Source organism: Rhinolophus sinicus, linkage group LG07 (assembly GCF_036562045.2).
Source record: "Rhinolophus sinicus isolate RSC01 linkage group LG07, ASM3656204v1, whole genome shotgun sequence".
Lineage (NCBI taxonomy): Eukaryota > Metazoa > Chordata > Mammalia > Chiroptera > Rhinolophidae > Rhinolophus > Rhinolophus sinicus.
In genome coordinates this window covers 72,867,070-72,888,565 of record NC_133757.1, presented here as the reverse complement: position 1 = coordinate 72,888,565, position 21,496 = coordinate 72,867,070, and the positions used below count along the sequence as shown (strand labels likewise).

At 56.2% G+C, this 21,496-nt stretch overlaps 1 protein-coding gene across 1 annotated transcript in view; it reads right to left on the bottom strand.

Annotated features, from left to right (window-relative positions):
* Positions 1-20,775, bottom strand: part of FBN3 (fibrillin 3) — a 59,509-nt gene extending 38,734 nt beyond the window's left edge. The window contains exons 1-27 of the mRNA XM_074337717.1: positions 20,683-20,775; positions 18,775-18,988; positions 18,559-18,641; positions 17,839-17,937; positions 17,572-17,667; positions 17,229-17,324; positions 15,397-15,594; positions 15,163-15,288; positions 14,904-15,029; positions 12,388-12,540; positions 12,130-12,315; positions 11,616-11,759; positions 11,426-11,545; positions 11,183-11,308; positions 8,142-8,264; positions 7,767-8,042; positions 7,441-7,494; positions 6,001-6,126; positions 5,791-5,916; positions 4,498-4,617; positions 4,214-4,351; positions 4,016-4,066; positions 3,635-3,760; positions 2,278-2,502; positions 2,026-2,151; positions 1,540-1,668; positions 468-593 (exon numbers count right to left, since the gene is read on the bottom strand). Of these exons, the coding sequence (XP_074193818.1) occupies positions 468-593; positions 1,540-1,668; positions 2,026-2,151; positions 2,278-2,502; positions 3,635-3,760; positions 4,016-4,066; positions 4,214-4,351; positions 4,498-4,617; positions 5,791-5,916; positions 6,001-6,126; positions 7,441-7,494; positions 7,767-8,042; positions 8,142-8,264; positions 11,183-11,308; positions 11,426-11,545; positions 11,616-11,759; positions 12,130-12,315; positions 12,388-12,540; positions 14,904-15,029; positions 15,163-15,288; positions 15,397-15,594; positions 17,229-17,324; positions 17,572-17,667; positions 17,839-17,937; positions 18,559-18,641; positions 18,775-18,971 (3,496 nt within the window). The 5' untranslated portion in view covers positions 18,972-18,988; positions 20,683-20,775. The remainder of the gene's footprint in view (positions 1-467; positions 594-1,539; positions 1,669-2,025; positions 2,152-2,277; positions 2,503-3,634; positions 3,761-4,015; positions 4,067-4,213; positions 4,352-4,497; positions 4,618-5,790; positions 5,917-6,000; positions 6,127-7,440; positions 7,495-7,766; positions 8,043-8,141; positions 8,265-11,182; positions 11,309-11,425; positions 11,546-11,615; positions 11,760-12,129; positions 12,316-12,387; positions 12,541-14,903; positions 15,030-15,162; positions 15,289-15,396; positions 15,595-17,228; positions 17,325-17,571; positions 17,668-17,838; positions 17,938-18,558; positions 18,642-18,774; positions 18,989-20,682) is intronic.
* Between the last annotated feature and the right edge of the window lie 721 nt (positions 20,776-21,496).

Below are 21,496 nucleotides of genomic sequence, written 5' to 3'. Positions count from 1 at the left end.
ACTCAAACACTCACATGCAAACAGTTACTTGTATAGATACATTCACAGATACACACTCACACATTTGCATGGTCATACACAAATACACACTCCCTCTATCTCACACACATGCAGTCACACTTCACAGACATACATTGACTCATACTTGCACACTTGCTTTCCACTTTCACATTCAGACACACACACACAAATACACACTCCCACTATCTTATGCGTGCAACCACTAACACAAAGACACGCTGATACACACGTGCACACTCACACAGACTCACTGACACATGTGCACACTCAAAGACACACTGACAGACACGTGCATACACACACATATAGATGTACTGATACACATGCACACTCACACGTAAGTACATATTCAGAGACACACACACACACATACACACACCCATTATGTACCTCACTCTTACCACTCACACTGGCTCCCCCACTCACACAGCTGGTTGCACGCTCACCTTCACAGGCAGTGCCCTTGGTCGTCAGTGCATGTCCAGGGGGGCACTGACATGTGTAGCTCCCATCCGTGTTGGTGCAGGTGCCTCCCCGACACAGCAGTGGGTCCCGTGCACACTCATCCACGTCTGGGAGTGTGGAAGGACACAGTTGGCATGAAGATGAGGGCACAAGAGGGCATGATGTGGCTCTCGAAGCCTATCCCCGTGGCATCCCGGCCCCATCATCCCAGCGGAACCAGGAAAGCCTGGCGGTTTGGGGCACTGATGACCTGGGGAAGTGGAGTTTGAGCTGGGAGAAGCAGCACGTCAGATGGGGAGGGAAGCTGGGATTCTCAGGAGAATCAGGACCACGAGGCTGACACTCCTGGAGTCACTGAAGGAGGCTTTGAGAAACCCTCCTGGAGGACACGGCAGGGAGGCAAGGCCCAGCCCCGCCAGGCATCAGCGCGGGGAGCAGGGACCTCGCCGCCCACCTCACCAGCTTCCTCACACTCCAGTCTCACGTGCCTCTTTCTGTCCCTCAAGTCCACCTGGGGCCTCTGCATATGCTGCTTTCTCCAGGCCTTTTTCGGTCCCTCTTCACCCCATTTACTCTCACTCTCTTAGCCACAACCTCAAGCCCCACAAATGGGACACATCCCCCAGTGGCCCTTTCAAGTGATTCTAACAGTGGCCATTTTGCATTTCTCTGGCAATTTATTTTATTAACACCTGTCTCTGCATTAGATCATAAGCCTGAGAAAATTCTCTGTAGTTCCCGAGTAGAAGCACATGAAAAAGTGAAGGGAGGGGACAAGAGTCTCCCCTCGCCCAGGCCCTCTCATCTTCTCTTGCTACACCCACCTGGGGAGAATTCACTGGACTCTCAGTCCCCAGGCCTCAATTCCGCACTCCAGACCAGATGTCCTTTGGGGACGATGCCCCATGTTGTCTGTACTCACTGTGACCCAGCTGGATCACAACTCTCCCCACACCTGCCCCTCCACCTGTACCCATCACAGTAACGTCCCACCATCCCTTCACTCAGCCCCAAGCCCCACAGGGCATTGCCCTGCCCAGGTCAGCCACCTACCCATGCAGTTCTTCATCAGCATGAAGCCACTCTCGTAGCCATGGAAACACTCACACTCGAAGCTGCCCGGGGTATTAACACAGGCACCCTGGCCACAGAGGTCAGGGGAGATGCGGCACTCGTCAATGTCTGGGGAGACAGGCAGTGCAGGCTGGGCCTCCATATCTGCAGATACGCAGGACTGCCCAGGAACCCCAAGTTGCCAAACTGAACTGAGCAGGGGAATGAGGGTGCCATGACTGCACACCAGATGACAGCAGGAATTTCCACCTTGCCTGGAGGCCTCTGGAGGTCACCTTTGCCAGCCCCTTGTTTTATCTTCAAGGTCTCTGAGGCCCAGAGAGCATGATGACTTGTACTGGTCACACAGCAGGCAGGCAGGCATGACAAAGGCGCTTAAACACACAGGCCTTGACTCCACATCCAATTTGTAGTCCCCATCCTTGCAGGCGCTCCCCTCCCAAAGAGGCAGTGGTAGGCATGTACCTGTGCAGTTCCTTTCCTGGGCGTCCAGGGTGAAGCCCCCAGCACAGGCGCAGCGGAAGCTGCCCACGGTATTGCGGCAGGTGCCATGTGTACAGAGGCCAGGGAAGGCTTTGCACTCATTTACATCTAGGGTGCGGGAGCATTGGCTGTCATCAAGCTGACGGATGTCTCACCTCCTGAGCTTTCCCACCTCCTGGCCTTTGCCCGTGCTGCGGCCCCTCCCCATCCTCCGCTCCCTGTGCCCAAACGCACCTTTAAAGAAGGGCTGGCCTGACAGGAAGTCCCTGCTGGCAAAGCCCAGCCCCCGGGGACACAGGCTGGCAAATGCTGGGGACTCGGGCTCTGGGCATGCCTCACATGCAGCCCCCCATGCGGCCCCCACGGAGCAGCAGCACACATCCATCCGGTATTTGCCAGGCAGGGCAGCTCCACAGTCGTCCTCATCCCAGCGCAGGAAACACAGCTCCAGACGCACATCTGCACGAGGGACAGTCATTGGGTCCCACCCGGCCACACTGTGCCCATCGCCCGAAGGGAGGTACAGCCTCAATCGGTAGCACCCGTCTGAAAATTTCTTCCCCGACAGGAAGAGTAAAAGGGGGGTGACCTCTCACAATGAGATTTGATGTCACTTAATGGTTACATTTTTAATAATAATAACTCACTGCTAGGGTGCTTGCTTTGTGATGGACACTGTTCTAAACTCATCAATCCATTTAATCCTCAAAAGAACACCAAGATGAAAATATTACCATACCCATTTTACAGGCAAGAGAACTGAGGCACAGAAGGGTTAGGTAGATTGCCCAAGGCCTTACAGTTAGTAAAAGGTAGAGCCGGGTTCAAACTAAGCCACGTGGCTCCAGAGTCTGGGTGTTTAATCTGTAAAACTCCCAGAACAATGTGATAGCAGACAAGCCTTCCGCAACACCAGACACGAGGATCTCAGACAGGGGCAGCCACTTGTTTCTTTAAATAAAGTTTTATTGGCACACAGTTAACATCTTTTTGTTTCCATACGGTCTGTGACTGCTTTTTGCAGAGCTGAATAGTTGCCACAGAGCCTGCATGGCCCACAAAGCTGAGTATGTTTACTTTCCGGCCCTTTCCAAAAAAGTTTGCTGGTTCCTGGTCTAGGACAAAGTCTTTCTCTTTACAAAAGGAACATGTTTAAATGGGTCAATTTGAGGATGAGCCATGTTGTAGAATTTCTAAAAAAAATCCAGAAGTGCTGCAACCCACACAGGGATCCTTAAGTTCTCTTGTACCCAGTACCTTGGTCCAGGCCTAATGGTTACACATGACCAGACCTCCCCATCCCACCTGACCCTGAAGTCAGCGCAGTAATGCAACGGCCTTTTTCTCTTTACTCTGTTACTTTCTTTTCTTGTTCATTTGCAACGAGCTTCATTAAAGGAACAGTGAAGTGAGAAGGTGAATCCCCCCAAAATAGATGTCTTTTGAGACATGTCAGCAGGAGGTATGCAGGCATGGGGTCCCCAAGGACACCCTAGATCCCTCCTTTCCTAGGAGGGGTCTCCTGTCACTGGAGGTAGACTCCACAGAGGAAGGGCAGGTGACCCTGCACAAGGGCCACACACAGACTCACCCACGCACAGCCGGCCTGTGGCGTCCAGCATCAGGCCCTCAGGACACTCGCAGTGGAAGGAGCCGGCAGTGTTCTGGCAGCGCCCGTTGGGACAGAGCCCAGGGAAGACCTCACACTCATTCACATCTGAGCAATGGGAGCAAGGAGGAGAGGCAAGGGCTGGAGGCTCCCAGGAGCTGCACCCCCAGGGCTCAGGACACCCAAGTTGTCATTGGGGAGGTAGGAGGGGCAGTGCCAGCCTCAGGGCTCAGGTATCACTGGGAAGATCTGGGTACCAAGTGGCGGGACTCTGCCTTGATCTCAAAGACTTTGACCCCCATGACATGCACCTGCCTGTGTGTGACTGGAGGGGTGATTGCAGAGGGCCAGGGAGCTGGTTACCTTCACAGATGAGCCCCTTCCTGCGGGCAAAACCTCGGGCACAGGCAGGGTCTGTGGGTGGGAGAACCGGAGTGGGGCCAGGGTCACGCTCTCCATCCAGACCCCGGTCACCTGTTTCACCCCAGTTCTCTCAATGTGTAGGCGAAGACGCCACACCTGGGATGCCCCCAGCCCACCTGGGAGGCTCCCTGGCATTACCCGTCTCGCAGCGTTCGCAGGGGCTCCCCCAGGCAGCCCCCAGGGTGGCACAACACTCGGACCGCAGGGTGGCTCCATGTAGGTTTGCCTCACAGCGGCCATCCTGGACCTTCAGCCAGCAGGTGCCCTTGGTGCTCTCTGTAGGGCAGGGGTCACCCGTCTCATCTGCTGGACCCACACCTGCACACAGACCCACAGAAGCCCAGCCTCCCTCCCTCACCCTGACAGAACACAGGGGCGGGGGGTGGGGGTCCCTGGAACTCCATGGGACTCAGGCCTCTCACCTAGACACACGGTGCCTGAGGGCCCCAGCCGGCTGCCAGGGCCACATTCACAGGCGTAGGAGCCGGCCAGGTTCCGGCACGCACCATTCACACACGGGTTGGACAGGCACTCGTTGATGTCTGTGAGGACAGCCCCCCACCGTGTCCTGAGCTGAGGGAGGCGGAGCCCAGGGGCTGCCAGAGTCCAGCAGCATGGGGTGCACCCAGGTCCGTGCATGTGCGTGAACAGACAAGGCATGTGCATATTGGCAGAGGGCACGGGTACAGGCGTGCATGCATGTGTTTGCACTGAATCGTGTCGTGCACCTGTGCAAGCACGCTGGCATGCAGGGTCCTGGGAACACGCACGTGGGAAAAGTACGGAGACAGATGCAGTGGAAACAGGGACCGGGGGGGTCACAGCACAGAGAAAACAACAGAGAGGCGAGGTGGGAATGCGTGCGGTGGGCGCTGTGGGAAGTCCTATGTAAGGGGAGGAGAAAAGGAGACACAGAGCCCGGGAGAAGTGGGATCAGATGGGAGGCGCGCGTGTGTGTGTGTGTGTGTGTGTGTGTGTGTGTGTGTGTGTGTGAGTACATGTGCCTGTGAGTATTGGGGGGCCGGCGGGACAGGCAAGGTCATTACCGCAAAGTATGTGTGGGCAACAATGGGTATGCGTGCTTGAACGTGTGTGAGTGTGAACATGTGTGAGCAAGGATGAGCACATATTCCTCTGTGTGAGTGTGGGTGAGTGTGCGTGAATGCATGTGTGTGTAACTGTGAGTCTAAATGCATGAAAGTGTGAGTGAGTGTAGGTACACACGTGTCTTTGAGTGTGTGTACATGGGTGTGTGTGACTGTGGAGGAGTGTCTGTGAGTGTGAATATAGGTGTTTTGAGTACCAGTGTGTGTAAATAAGTCTCTGATCATATGCACGTGTGTGAATATGAGTATCTGTATATATGCATAAGTACGTGTCTTTGAGGGTGTACTGTGTGGCTGTGAAAACAAATGTGTAAACTGAGAATAAGTGGATGTGGGTATATGTGTTTGAGTGTGTGCATCCATGACTGTGTATAACTATGAGACTAAGTGTAAATATGTCTGTGAGTGTGTATGAATATGGGTATACACATCTTTGAGCGTATGTGTGTACACACAGCATGCAGTGTAAGTGTCTCAGTGTGTGCATGTGTGTGTACAGAGCATGCAGCATACATCTCAGTGTGTGCGCCAGTGTGTACACACCATACAAAGCAAGTGAGTGTGTCTATGCGTGTACACACCCCATGCAGTGTGCCTGGGACCCTGTACCTTTGCAGGTCTCTGTGTCCTGCCGGAAGCTGAAACCTTGGGGGCAGGAGCAGCTGTAGCTGCCAGGGCTATTCTGGCACCACCCGTTGTCGCACAGGAGGCTGTTGAGGGCACACTCATCCACGTCTGCAGGGCAGGCAGAGGAAGCCGGGTGAGGCTGTGCAGCCGGGTGGCCCACCCTGCCACGCTCCCGCCCGCTGGCAGGCTCACCGGCACACTTCCTGCCAGTGGCGTCTGCCTCATAGCCCAGGTTGCAGATACATCGGTAGCTGCCCCGCAGGTTCTCACACACGCCATTGGCACAGACATCGGGGTCAAGGGCGCACTCGTTGATGTCTGCAGCGGGAGGAGGGTGTCAGCAGCTGCCCCAGCTCACCGAGGTCTCCAGAAGCCAGGTACCCCAGGGCCCAAGCTGCTGCGCAGACCCTGCCTCATTTCCCTGGAAACCAGGGTATCTCAGCACTGTGGACATTGGGGGAAGACCGTTCTGTGCTGTGGGGAGTCCTGTATTACAGTAGCCCTGGCCTCCACCCACAAGATGCCAGGAGCACCCTCTGCAATATTTCTCTAGAAATTCTCAAATGTCCGCATGGAATAGACTACACAGCCACAACACCACAGTAAAAATAAAAGCACCATAATCACAAGCGTTATAGGGTGTTTATTAGTTTGTGCCAAGCATATTAACTCATTTGATCCTCACAACCCCCCTAAAGTGATTTCTAATATTATCCCCACTTTACAGACAAGGAAACTGAGGCAGAGAGAAGGTAAATCACTTGCCCGAGGTTATTCAATCAATAAATAGTACAGCCAGGATTCAAACCCAGGCATCTGGCACCATAATCTGTCCCTTTAACTGGAGTGGGGAGGGGGACAAGCGGGGTTGGACATTCGTCCTGCCCCAAGGACCCTGCAGTGGATGGAAAACTTGACCACCTCGCAGACAGAAAACCTACTTCTCAATCTCTCTCTCTCTGATCGGCAAATGAAAAGACACATATGGGGAATTTCCTTTCAAGTTTCAACTGTACAAATAAGGCATTTTGGGCTCAGAGCCGCTGGCTGCAGATCAGCCAGGGATCCTGAGAGGGGAAGGGAAAGATGTGGAAAGAAGTGCGGCTTCACATACCCACCAACTCTGTTACGGGCTGAGTTGGGCCCCCACAAATTCATAGATGAAGTCCTAACCCCCAGAACTTCAGAATATGATGTTATTTGGAAATAGGGGCTTTACAGAGCTGATTCAGTTAAAATGAGGTCATTATGGTGGACCCCCAGACCTTTCTAATATGATTGTATCCTTATAAAAGGGGGAAGTTGGACATAGACAGGCATACAGAAAAGCCTCATGTAAAGATGGAGGCAGAGATCGTGGTGATGCTTCTACAAACCAAAGAACACTAAAGACTGCGAGCAAACCCCCAAAAGCTGGGAGAGAAGCAAAGAACAGATTCTCCCTCCCAGCCTCGGAAAGACCAGCCCTGCTGACACTTTGCTCTTGGACTTCCAGCCTCTGGAACTATGAGACGATACATTTCTAGGGTTGAAACCCCCAGCCTGTGGTAGGTATTCTCTTAACCCAGTGAAGTGAGACAGTGCCCAGCCACACCCTGTCCCTGCCCTCTCCCAGCACCCATCCTCACTCACCTCTACCATCTGTGGTCATGCCAAGACCACTGCTGCACAGGGCCTGGAACTCGGCTGGAGTGGCAGGGACAGGGTGAGAGGGGTCACTGGCCATTGCTGAATGTAGACCATGCCCCAGAACATTGACCATTGATGTTGGGCAAGAGTCTGGGACTGAGATACCCTCACAATGGAGAGAGCAATTTCCTGCAGTGTTTGCTCGGGAAGAGCCCCCACCCCATGGGAGCCAAGACCCCTGCCCTCTCCTATCCCCAGGGTGATGAACTAAAGCAAGGACTGGAAGAAGTGCAGGGCCATGGGAAGCGGGTGAGGGCCAGGCAGCTCACCAGAGTTCTTGGCAGGACACAGCTGGCAGGGCTCCCCAAACCCATGGTCAGGGCTGGCGCAGCAGCACTCAGATTTGGTCACGGCGCCCGGGAAGGGTCGGGCACAAGAGCTCTTGTCAAGGGCCCCATAGCACGTGCTGCGCATGTGTGTGTCCACACACACGCGGCCGTTGGCGCCCACCGCCAGCCCCCCTAGGCAGCGACAGTGGAAGGAGCCCTCGGTGTTGGTGCAGTGGCCATTCATGCAGATGCCAGGGGTCTGGCACTCATCGATATCTGCAGGGGCCGTGGGGACACTGCGATGGGCCCCAGCCCCCCACCGCCAGCCCTTCCCACCTCCCAATCTCTCACCTTTGGTCCAGCCTCCAGACTCACCCACACAGTGGCGGCCATCAGGCGCCAGAAGGAAGCCGGATTTGCAAAGACACGCAAAACTTCCATCCTCATTAAGGCACACGCCATTGGTACACATGGTGGTGGCAGTACACTCATTGTGATCTGGCGACACCAGGAGAGGCTGGGTCCCAGCAGGCCAGGCCAGGCGCCCACCCCTCACAGAGCCAGCCCTGCCTGTAGACCAGCCCCTCCAGCTCATTTCTCCAGGACAGATGGAGGGCTGAACCCCCAGGTCCTCTCTCAGGGGTGTGGGAGCCCAACCAGACAAGACGTGGCTGTCTGACTAGGTCTGCTTGGGTATCAGTTAGTCTGCTGGAACGTGAGCCCCTGCGGCGTGACTGGGGCTATTAGCTCATATCTGTATCTTCAGTCTAGGCACACAGCAAGTGCTCCATAAATATTCGTTCAAAGCTGAATACAGGAGGTGGTAGGTGCACAACACTGTACTAAATGCAACAGAATTTTTCCCTTAAAGAGTGTTAAAGGGGCCGGCCCGGTGGCTCAGGCGGTTAGAGCTCCATGCTCCTAACTCCGAAGGCTGCCGGTTCGATTCCCACATGGGCCAGTGGGCTCTCAACCACAAGGTTGCCAGTTCAACTCCTCGAGTCCCGCCAGGGATGGTGGGCTCCGCCTCCTACAACTAAGGTTGAACACGGCACCTTGAGCTGAGCTGCCTCCCAGATGGCTCAGTTGGTTGGAGCGCGGGCTCTCAACCACAAGGTTGCCAGTTCAACTCCTCGAGTCCCGCAAGGGATAGTGGGCTCTGCCCCCTGCAACTAAAATTGAATATGGCACCTTGAGCTGAGCTGCCGCTGAGCTCCCAGATGGCTCAGTTGGTTGGAGCGCATCCTCTCAACCACAAGGTTGCCGGTTTGACTCCCGCAAGGGATGGTGGGCTGTGCCCCCTGCAACTAGCAATGGCAACTGCAACAGGACATGGAGCTGAGCTGTGCCCTCCACAACTAAGACTGAAAGAACAACAACTTGAAGCTGAACAGCACCCTCCACAACTGAGATTGAAAGGACAACAACTTGACTTGGAAAAAAAAGGCCTGGAAGTACACAGTGTTCCCCAATAAAGTCCTGTTCCCCTTCCCCAATAAAATCTTAAGAAAAAAAAAAAAAGAGTTAAAATTATCAATTTTACGCTATGTATAGTTCACCACAATAAAAAAAATGCCAAAAAAATTGTATGAATGAGATGGTAGTTACACAATATGGGAATGTACTAAATGCCACCAAATTGTTCACTTAAAAATGGTTAAGTTTTGGGCTGGCCAGGAGACTCAGGCGGTTGGAGCTCCATGCTCCTAACTCCGAAGGCTACCAGTTTGATTCCCACACGGGCCAGTGGGCTCTCAACCACAAGGTTGCCGGTTTAACTCCTCGAGTCCCGCAAGGGATGGTGGGCAGCGCCCCCTGCAACTAAGATTGAACATGGCACCTTGAGCTGAGCTGCCTCCCAGATGGCTCAGTTGGTTGGAGCGCGGGCTCTCAACCACAAGGCTGTAGTTCAATTCCTCAAGTCCCACAAGGGATGGTGGGCAGCGCCCCCTGCAACTAGCAACGGCAACTAGACCTGGAGCTGAGCTGCGCCCTCCACAACTAAGATTGAAAGGACAACAACTTGACTTGGAAAAAAGTCCTGGAAGTACACACTGTTCCCCAATAAAGTCCTGTTCCCCTTCCCCAATAAAAAAAAAAGGTTAAGTTTTATGCTATTTAGATTTTACTGCAAAAAAAAAGCTTTGAATAAACAAGGTAGTGGTTGTATAACATTGGGAATGTACCAAATGACACTGAATTGTCCACTCTTAAATGGTTAAATTTATGTTGCGTGAATTTCACCTTAATTTTTAAAAAAGGAAAAAGAAAGAAAAAAGGGGAAAAAGTCGGCAAATAAGAAAATAGTCTAATTTAAAGGAAGACAGTAGGTGCTGAAATGAGTTGGTAACCAAAGTATCAGTTTTGGGCACTAAAAGACTGCACCAAAAAAGAAAAAAGAAAAATAAATGACTAAATGAATGAAGGGTCCACACAAAAATGTGTACATGAATGTTCATAGCAGCATTGTCCATAAGTGCAAAACATGGAAGCCACCCAAATGTCCATCAGCTGATGGTGGGGTAAACAAAATGTGGTCTATTCATACGATGGAATATTGTTTGATCATGAAAAGGAGTGAAGTGCCGACACTCGCTACAACGTGGATAAACCTTGAGCACATGGTGCTCAGTGACAGAAGCCAGACATGAAAGGCCACACGGTGCGATTCCATTTATACAAAATGCCCAGAACAGGCATATCCAGAGGGACAGAAAGTTGATTAGCCTAGTGCTGAGGGTTGGGGCAGGGAGAGAGGATTCTGGCATGACTGCTGATGGAGATGAGGTAGTAAGATGGAAACTTAGATGGTGGTGATGCTCGTACAACTCTGTCACTGGACTAAACACCACTGAATTGTACACTTTAAGTAGCTACTTTGACGGCATACGGATATTAACAATAAAGATGCTAAAAAAGTTTTTTTGAATGAATGAATCAATGAATGAATGTATGCAGAAAGGAGAAAATCCTTCCTGATGAGGGAAAACTACAGCAGGTCTCCTCGAGAATAAAGGGGGTCCCCAGTGGTGCCCACAAGCTGTGCTGTCCAGAGCTCGAATGGCACCCTCATATCCACAGGGAGGCTGAGGGTGGGGCGCTCTCCACAGTCCTGAACCCACGTCTCTCGGCAAGACGTGGGGCAGGAGACAGAGGATGTGCTTCAGACCCAGGGTCAGACAATCCTTCCTGGGTTTCATGGAATAGGTTCAGAAAGGAAGGAATAAAGGAGTGAGTCAGGGTGGACAGAGCATAGAAAGGCTCTCAGGTGGGCTGGCGAGGTTCAGAGAGGTGAGCAGATGACCCATCGTAGGGAGGAAGGGAGGTGATACAGCAGGAATAAATATGCAACATGGCCCTAAAAGGCAGCCTGTGGGGCCCAGAAGCCCCTACCCACCTGCCTGCCTTCAACTCACCCACACAGTTCTTGCCATCGGGGCTGAGCTCAAAGCCTGCGTTGCAGACACACTGGAAGGTGCCCTCTGTGTTGATGCAGCGGCCATGGCGGCAGAGGCCACTGCTGACAATGCACTCATCCACATCTGGGGGCAGAGAGGCGGGCAGTGAACAGGTGCCCCCCAAGACTAATTCAGGCTCCAGATTCAGGCTCCACCCGGCTAGCACCCCCACTGCCCCCTCTCTCAGACGGGTGGCCGTACCCACGCATGCCTGCTTGGTGAGAGTGGCCTGGAAACCGTCATGACATCGGCAGTGATAGGAGCCGGGGGTGTTGATGCAGTGTCCGTGGTGGCAAGGGCTGCTGGAGCATTCGTCCATGTCTGTGGGCAGAGGATCCTGAGCCCCAGCCTGGCAGCATGCGCCCCCCCACCGAACCCAGCTGCTGCTCACCGATGCACTCCCCCCGGACGTCCTGCTTATAGCCCACATTACACTCGCAGCGGTAGCTGGAAGGGGTGGGCAGGCAGCGGCCATTGAGACATAGGTTGGTGAAGTGTCGGCAGATATCAATGGTCTGGTTTAGGGTGGCTGTGCCTGAGACACAGACGGCAAAGGCATTTGAGCGTTGGCTGGCCCCCGGCCCCAAGTCTGGGCCTTGCTCAAACACCCACTTTGAGGCTGGGACCCTGCCCTCTATGGCCCAGGCTCACTGACTTTAGCCCAGACTCCCGCTCTAGATTCAGATGCCCAGACCCCACCCCAAGCCCAGCCCTTCACCATGAAGCGAGTCTCCCACCTCAGCCCTAAACCTCTACCCAAGGCCCAAACACTGACTTTGAGACCCAGGTCCCCAATCTCTCCCACTCCCAGCCCACTGTGAGCACTTTCCTCCCTACTGACCCTCTCTGAGGCCTGGAGCCCCTCCCCCAGGTCCTGGACCCCTCTGCCCCGTCCCAGGCCTCACCAATGTTGGTGTCGCCCAAGCCCAGGCTGGGAACCCCACGTCCAGTGGAGCCGTGGGAGCTGTGCCGTGCCGGCCCAAGGCCAGGACCCACGCCGCCGCTGGATCCAAAGCCAGGGAGGCCAGGGAAGGGGCCGGGGTAGGAGGGCAGCGGCGGGAGCCCCTGGGCACACAGTCGTTGGAACTCATCTGTGAGAAAGCAGACTTTGAGGCGGAGCTCTGGGGGCAGAGGAGGGCGGGAGCCAGCCCCAGGCCACTCACCAGAGCCACGAGGAGGACACAGCTCAGGGACTGGGCCAGCTGCCCAGCACCTGCCCTTGTCACAGCAGCACTGCCTGTGAGTGTAGTGGCCCCCGAGGTCTCTGGCACAGCGGCCCACAATGAGCACTGAGAAACACGTGCCGGCCCGGTGGTCTGCAATGGGTGTAGGAGGCTCAGTTCCTAAACCCACGTTCAAACTCCAGCTCCACCAGCACTGCCTGCAGAACTAGTCTCCTTGCCGGTCTATGCCTCAGTTTCCCCCTCCATGGAATGGGGATGCTCCGGGTACCCACCTCCCCTCAGAAGAGTACTTCCCGGACGAAAAGTGGAGTTCTCCGTGGCTAGCAAGAGGCTGACCCTCACTGAGTGAGGCTCTTATTACCAAGGTTTCCACATTATCCCAGGGAGGTCTTTTTGGGCTCATTCCAAGCAAAAGTGTTCTGACACCAAAAGCTAGCACTGGTAGTAAGCTCCCCGTCACTGTGGGTACTCAACCACACTGAAAAAGACCCCTTAGTTTGGGGGTCTGCCCTGGTAGGACGTCAGATAGGACACTCAAGCAGGGACACCGGGATCTATAGCTATGTCCCCAGCTGCCAGCCGTGGGCATTCTGGGGAAATCTGACAGGCTGTGAATTTGAAGAGGGGCCCAGGAGCAGACTGGTGAATTGGTGACTACAGTCTTTAGGGAAACTGAGGCAGAGGGGCTCCCCAGGCAGAGGAACCACAACACTCTTCCACTTCCCACTGTGTCTTCTAGTCTGATGGCTTTACGTGGTGACTGGATTTCTTGGGCTCTGACTCAGAGCATACTTTCAGGTTTAAAACCCACAAATCTTGGCCAGTGGCCCACAGTGGAGAAACCCCTCCCACCGGGACCTGCCCCAGGCTGAGAAAACATGCAATCTTTCCACCTCCCGTGCCACGCCCTGCACACCTGGGGATCCCCCCAGGGGCGCTGTGGGAGTGGGGGCTCTGCACTCCCAGCACCATTCCAGGCCCTCAAGCAGGGCTGGGGCCTGCCCAGACAAGGAGAGGTCAAGAGACTCATTCAAGGTCACACAGCTGCTACATAGGAAGGGGGGATAGGAACCCAGATCCCTGAACCCCAGGGGCTCTGACCAAGTAGCTGCCTCTCCAGTAGGGAAGACAGAGACAGAACGCAAGAATTTTAACAAAAATGATGCTGCCACTGCTTATTGAGGACCACTGTGACGGGGTCCTGCAAAGCTGCCACAGCCCCAACTTCACTGCTTTCCTGTGCGAATGCCTACTAAGAACTCACATATCAGCCCTGGGCAAATCACTCCAGCAACTGCATTTCATCCTCTCCAAGACTCCATGCGGTAGGTACTGCCATTATCACCATTTGACAGTGGAGGAAGTTGAGGCATAGAGAGGTTAAGTGACTTGCTCAACGTCACAGAGCTTGTAAGCAGCTCAGGTGGCAGTCAGAAGCCAGAACTGAACCCCAAACCATGTTCAGAGGCAACCTGACCTTGGTTCAAACCTAGGCTCAGTTGTTTGGTAGCTGGGACGGGCCCCCACAGTCCGGGTGACGTGTCCTGATATATCTTCCATGCCGGCCATGGCCTCCAGAGGAGAAACTGAGGGTCTGGCATTGGCCACAGCACACTGGCACAACTCCAAACACAACACTCCCATCCCTGCCTGGTAGAGGCCCAGGCAGAGGGGCCCAGTGGGTGCTGGGAAACTGCCAAGGCCCCCCTCTTCCCCAAACCAGGACTCTGCCCATCGCCCACTAGGAGGTCCACAGTCCTGGCCTGCAGTATTGGCCACCAGCACCTTCTAATGTCTAACGACCAGCTCATCAAGATAGCAGGGTGGAGTAAGACCCCAGGCTGGGTGTGGGGGAGAACAGGAAGGTGGGCATCCAGAGGGAGGCAAGGCCCAGAGAACCCCACCCTGGCTGGGGGGTCTGGAGAGCCGGGTGTGGGCAACTGTCTGTTCTGGATTTGTTGAATTGATTCAAGCAAACTTCTCTCAGGTTCCCTATCTGAGTGTGGGGGAAGATGGGGTGCTCTTAAAAAGTCTTTGGGGGTTGAAAGAGGGACATAGAGACAGAGGACCAGAGAGGGAGATAGGCAGAAGGGCATAGAGATGGAGGCTGTAGCACCAGAGGAGCACAGAGATAGAGGCCAGAGGGTCAGAGGGGCATTGGGGGGTGAGCGGGGCAGGAAGGCGGCCAGGGAACCAGAAAGGCATAGAGTCTGAGGTGCAGGAGGGCACAGGAGGACAGTGCAGCCAAGAGATCTAGACCAGGGACCAGAGAGCTGAAGGGCAGAGATGGAGGGCCACAGGGGCTTCCTGACTGGGGTCCAGAGAGCGCAAAGCCTAATGGGTAGGGAGCGAAATGCCAGAGGGGATGGAATCTGGGGTTCAAAAAAGATAGGATAAGAGGACCCTAAGGGCAAGGGGATAGCAGAGACAGATGAGCAAGGGGCCTGTCTCCTACCTGCCCTCTGCCCCGCCAGCCCCCTTGGGCCCTGCCTCACCCAGGCAGCGGGTCCCATCCAGGCTGCTGGCAAAACCACGGGGACAGGTACACACGTAGCTCCCGGCTGTGTTGGTGCAGTCACCCCCAGAGCAGAGGCCTGGCACACTGAGACACTCATTCACATCTGTGTAGATAGACAAAGATCAGAGCCCGGCCCCCACCAGCCCTAAGTCACCTCCTCCTCATCCTCCTCCTCCTCCTCGCAGGGGAGCCTGAGCCACGCAGAACACAGTGGAAGTCCCATCCCCATCACCCACCTTCACACTTGGCACTGTTCTCACTAAGCCTGTGTCCAGTTGGGCAGCGACACTCAAAGGAGCCCACAGTGTTGATGCAGCTGCCCCCCTGGCACAGGCCTGGGACAGCCTGGCACTCATCCACATCTGCAAGGGATGAGAGGCCTGTCAGAGGGAGGAACCAAGGCTACAGGGGCTCCCACTCAGCCCTGGCTCCCACGACCTCCTTCCCCACTTGCTAACCCCCTTACTCACCTTGGCAGGCCCCGGTGTGGATATTGGGAATGAAGCCCCGGCGGCAGGGGTGTGGCTGTGCCGGGCAGAGCTCACACGGGAGGCCCCAGGCACGGCCCACAGTGGCACAGCAGAGCGCCTTGGTGCAGACAAGGCCCGTCAGCTGGTGCTGGCACCCCTCGGAGCCCACTTGGCCAAAGCAGGGCCCAGTCCGGTAGTCTGTGGGACATGGAAGCTGGCAGCTGGCCTCAGGCTGCCCCCATTCCAGAACTTTCATTACATTCCTACAGCCGCAGCTTGGGCTTCTATCTCTTTTGCCTAGACCACTGCAGCGGCCACCCCTTCAGCCTCCCAATACACCAGGCTTTTTCTTAACCACAGGCCTTCACTCACAGTGTTCCCCTTCTTTACCGAACTCCTATTCAGCCTTCAAAACCCTTTCTCCCCCAAACATCCCCCACCCAAGAAAGGCTAGGACCTCCAAGCCCACAAAGCCAGAGCATGTCTGGAGACCCCCAACATGCCCCCACACCCACCCTTCCTTCAAACCTGGGCAGGGACCCATGGATGCACAGCTGGAGTGCCTGTCTTATCCCTGAGCACACATCTAGCCCTGCTAAATCTCCCAGACTTTGGGACGGACCCAGAGTCTGCCCAAATTCTCTGGACCCATAACACCACATCCCTGACCCCTGCATCCGGGCGAAGGTGGTCGCGTCACTCCCCCCACCGCCATGAGTAGGCCCAGATGGGACTTCCTGGCTCCATCCTCCAGATGGTTCCAATCAAGGAGCTGGCACTGGACCAAGGGAAGCCCCTCCCTGAAGAAGAAGCCAAAGCCAGCCCCCCAAGGCCCCGTATGAAGGAGGGGCTTCACAGAGACCCCTGACAGTCCTGACTCCCTAAGTCAAAGCACGGTTCCCAGAATCTCATCTGATTCACCCAGAACCCTGAAATCCCACTCACTCCTGTCTAGGCTCCCAGCCCTACCTCTCTCTGAGGCCTTCACTGTCCACCATCCACCCCAGACCTCTCCTCTCTCACCCTCCCCAATGCCACTCACTCCCCCTCAGACACTCCAACCGCTCCCTCTCTGTCAGCCCAATCCCAATTCAATTTTCTGGTCAAATCCAGTTCCCAAAAGCCCACCCTCAAACCCAGGGAACCCTCCAGCTTCTGATTCAATACCCCCTCTCCAACCCAGCTGCGGCCACGGATGTACCTCCTCCCCAACCAGCACCCCCACATGCACTGTTCAATCCCAGGGCCCTGCCCATCTCAGCTGTCCTGGGACCCCTGGCCACTTCTGGCACTCTGATGGCTCCTGCAGCTGAAAAACTCACCAGCCCATGTACCCCCAAAGCAATGCACGCCTATTCACTTACTCCTTCTCAGCCTCCTGTGGGCTCCATTTTTTCTGTGTGCCTTTAAGTCGCCTTCCCTTCTCTTCCCCCAGAATCTCAACCATCCACTCACCTGCACCACCTTACCCCCAGTTTTCAGATCAGACGTGGGATTTGTCCTTGCCTCCACCCCTCCCCTGTCGCCCTATGCCCAACTTTTAACAAAACATCTCTGCTTCCACTGCCTTTGTTTTGGTAACAGGTGATGCCACCCACCTCAGCCAGGGGGATCATTGGCTTGTCCATCTCATGAACTCCGACTTGTCCCTTCCTTCAGGAAGCCCTCCCTGATTCCCTTCCATGGAGCAGAGGGTTTCTCTGCCCTTCACAGCAGCAAAGGAGGAAGGATGGAGGCCAACTGGACCCTCCCAGGGCCTAGCCATGTCTCTGAAGTTGTCAGGAAGCCCCCCTCCCGCCTCCCAGGCCCCTTCCCCATGACCAACTTGGTACCTTTCTCACACTGAGGCCCCATGAAGCCGTATACACAAGCACAGTGGTTCGGCCCAATGCAGCGGCCCCCATTGTGGCAGCCACGGTCACAGATGGCTATGGAGGGAGAGGGAAGGGTGGCCTGAGGTCCCCCAGCAACAGAAGGAGCTGGGTCCCAAGCAAGCCTTTACCCAGGAATATCCACGATGTGACCCAGACCCAATGATAAGACTATGACAACAAGTGTGTTCCCTCCAATCCCTGGTCCCAAAAAAGTGATCCACAAGCAGTGGGCAGTGGGCAGTGGGCAGCAGAGACCCACCCTCTGGAATCCCAGGTCTAGGTGTGTGTGGAAGGTACTCACGCTGCCCACACACAGTGCCCGTGTAGCCTCTCTGGCACAGGCAGGACTCCCCTCGGCAGCTGCCCCCATTCATGCAACTCACACTGCACCCTGACCCTAAGGACAGGAGAAGGGACACACAGTAAGTTGGTGACAGGCACTGCGGTGCATGTGCAAGGCGGCAGGACTCAGTGTGCTCAGCCAGCTCTGGTCCTGCAGCAAAACCAGCCTCGGCTCCCAGAAGCCTCTAACCTTCTCCTCGCACCCCTAGGGGCCACCCCGGCTCACCTTGGCTCACCCCGCAGCTGGGAGCCAGCTTCCCATCAGCACAAGTGCACAGATTGGGTCGGGAGCAGAAGCCCTCACCACAGGCGTGCCTACAGACGGCTGGCAGGGCAGAGAGGGCGACAGTCAGGACCAGGCCCCAAACCCTGTGCCATCCCCACCCCTTCAGTGCTGGGCAGAGGTTCCAGGTTTCGGCTCTTGGGGCCAGAACCACAGAGTGGCAAGGATAGAGGTGGAGGTGCTGAGGCGCTGGCTCGGGTCGGGGGCTCTCCCAGGGAGTGGGTTCAGATTCTAGAGACTGGGATGGTGAGACAGACAGACACAAGAGAGACAGAGAGAGACAGAGAGAGAGAGAGAGAGAGAGAGAGAGAGAGAGACTGAGAGACTGAGAGAAAAACAGAAAGACTGAGAGAAAGGGAGAGACAGAGATAGGGAGTTAAAGACAGAGAGAGAAAGACTGAGCTAGAGAGACCAAAAGAGGAAGAGACAGAGAAAGGCAGACATACGGACAGGCAGACAGACATTGGGAGGTGACAAGGCAAAGCAAATGAACTTGGCAGGGTGGCCTGGGAGCCTGAGGACATTGGCAAGGACCATTTCTGCAATTCAGTCAGATACCTCTGGCCTTGCGGTACACAAAGGTAGACTTGCGGGCAGGTAGGAGAGTTACACCAGCGTCCCCTGCCTACGCGTCCCCCACCTCCACATGGCAGCGGTACTCACGCATGACACACTGGTTCCTGCCAGGCAGCGTCCTCCAACCTGGGCAGCAGTAGGTGTGGAAGCGGGAGCCACACACATTAGGCCTTGGGGAGAGCATGGCATGGCTGGTGAGACCCGGCTCAGCTGGATAACCCCTGGGCCTCGTCCCTTCCCACCCAGGACAGCCCAACCCAGTCCACACCCCAGCAGCCTCTCAGCATCCTGGGTACCACGCACCCCTGCAAAATGCCTGGGCTGCCACGCCTGCGCACACGTCCGGGACCTGCAATCTCCACAGCCCCATCCCAGCGGCCCTGGACACCTGCCACGCATGACAGGACCATCCAGGCCAGCAGGAGCAGAGCCGGGGGTCCCCAGGCCATGATGAGGGCACCAGCCCCTCTCCTTGCCAAGCACAGACCCTCCAGAACCATGACGTGTCCCTCGGAGGCTGCAGACAGGAAGCAGAATCAACCCCTTGGCCATGGGGCACCCCGGAGAACCAGGAGCAGTGGGACAGCTGCCTGGGGACTGCAGAAACCCAGGGAGGCATCCAAACCTGACCCAGAAGCAGGTGAACAGTCAGGGGAGGCTTCTTGGAGGAGGCGTGATGGCTCAGAGATAGAGTTAGCCAAGAGGAGGGTGCTGGGCAGGGAGTAGCCAGTGAGAGCAGAGGCGAGAAGGTCATGGGCACTGAGTGGATGGGAGAGAAGACCAGTGGGCCAGTGTTGCAAGAGTGCCTGGCTGTGTAATGGAGCTTTCATTTGTAGGTCAAGGACAATGGAGAGCCCTTGAAGGGCTTTAAGTGAGAGGAACAAGGGCAGACATGGGTGTTGGATGGAGTGTAAAAGGGCGATAGGGGCCCCAGAAGAAGCATGCAGGAGAGGAAGCTGGGCAGGCATGCAGATGAGAGAACAGAAGAAAGGATCCCAAAGATAATGAGGAGGTGGAATCAACAGGAGTTTAAGGGAGGTGGGAGGTGTTGAAGAGACTCCGAGAATTCTGGCTGGGAGGGCCATGGTTAGTAAGTCTATGTGAGGCAGCTGGATCTTCTGGGAAGCGGCACCGGACAGAGGTGGGAACTTCCCAGGGTAGAGCACACCCCTCCACCCAATAGGGAAGGGTTAGCTTTTGTGCCCACCTCACAGATGAGCAAACTAAGGCCATTACACAGTTAGTGAGGAGCTAAGCAGGGGCTGAAGCCCAGGCAGAAGGGAAGGAGGGGAAGCAGATCAGGGGCCCCCATTCCCCAGGAGGTGGTTGGCTCTCTCCAGGACCTGGGAGGATGGGAGGGAAGTGTGGACAGGGTTACTCCTGGTGGAGATGACCAGGCAAAGGGTTGGAGGATGGAACTTGAGGGCCTTGGGGGTCCCACTTTCTGGACCAGAGAGGAGAGGAATTGGGCCTGGGTGGGGAATGAGTGGTGATATGCTGTTTGCCCTTGAGCCAGTGGATGCCCCTCTCAGGGCCTTGGGATGACACAAAAGCCCAACCAGGTGGTCCCTTGGAGAAGGAAGGAGAGAGCCTTGTCAACTTTGGAGGAGAGGCGGAGGAGAGTCGACAGGCTGGAAAGGGGCCCTTCTTGCTTCCAAGTTGTCCAGGCGGATCTGTACTCCAAGGGCGCCTTCTCCAGGCAGCTTCAGGGACCCCGCGGCCTCCCGCCCCGCCTGGGCCGGCCTCGGGGGGGTCTCCAGCCTGGCCTGACCCGGGCCCCCAGCCCTGCCTCCGCGCACCACGCCCCAGAGTTGGTCGAATGAATGAGCAGGGATGGCGCGCGTGGCCCTGGGAGTCAGGGGCTGGGAAGCGTGGAGGGGCGCGCGTCCGGGGAGCCCGCGGGCCGCGTTCTCCAGCAGGCAGGGCCGAAGACGCAGGCCCGGGGCCGCCAACATGCTCGGCTCCGCCCTCACCTGCGGGTCAGGGCCGGACGTGCGCCCCACGCGGTGCCTGGGCCGAGCCCCTCCCGCCTGCACGGGTCCCTGCGCCCCACGGGCAGCACAGAGAGGGGAGGGGGCTGGGCCCGGGGCTGCGGGCTACAAACAAAGGAATCCCCTCCTCCTCCCAGCCCCGGCCCCCTCCTCCCTCCCGGGCACTCCCCACCCCTGCTCTCCGGTCCCTCGCCCGGCGCGGGGCCCGCGCTTCCCCTACCTGCGAGCCGGCGCGCGTGGCGGCAGGCACCGCGAGCGGATGCGCGGGGCTCCACGGCGCCAGGGACCCGGGGCGGGAACACGAAGCCGAGAGGCCGACCCCGCTGTGTTCCCAGCCCAGAGCTGCCACTGGGGGGGAGTTGGGAACGGGAGGAGTTGGGGGAGGGCGCGTTTGCACCTCGAAGCTCCCTGGGCGGGGGCCCGGGGCTCGGATCCGAGCTGGGGGGAGGGGCTGGAGCTGGGGGAGGGCCTGGGGCTCCGGGGGAAACTCCGAGGGGCTGGAGAAATGGGAGGGCGCACAGATCCTGGGCGGGGGCTGAGACGCGTGGAGCGGAGCGCTGCGGGGACCGCGTTTTCGGAGAAAAGTTGAGTTGGAGGTGGTCCTGAGGTAGGGCTCCGATTTGGGGTGGCCTGGAAGACAGCTAAGCCGGGAGGTCCTGGGACTCACCTAGGAGGACGTCCTACATCCTCCCAAGCTGCCTCCCCCTCCCTTGGGCCAGGAGAATTCCACGGGTGACATTGGAAACTCACCTGGCCCTGGGACTGGATTTAAATTCCAAATGCCCCTTAAAATGTAGGTAAAACATTGGGCAAAGATACATTTCCTGGGGAAAAGGTCCATGTTTTTGCATCTGATTCTCTAAATGAAAAGTTTAGGAATCCAAAAGGTTTAGACTTTCTAAGCCTAAGTTTGTCTACCTGTCAAAGGGGCCAGACTTCAGAATCGCAACTCCCTATCTGGAGTCTATATCCCAAGCAAACATTTCTAGCTTTCCCCACCACTTTCCCACCTTTGAAAACAGACACCCCCATTG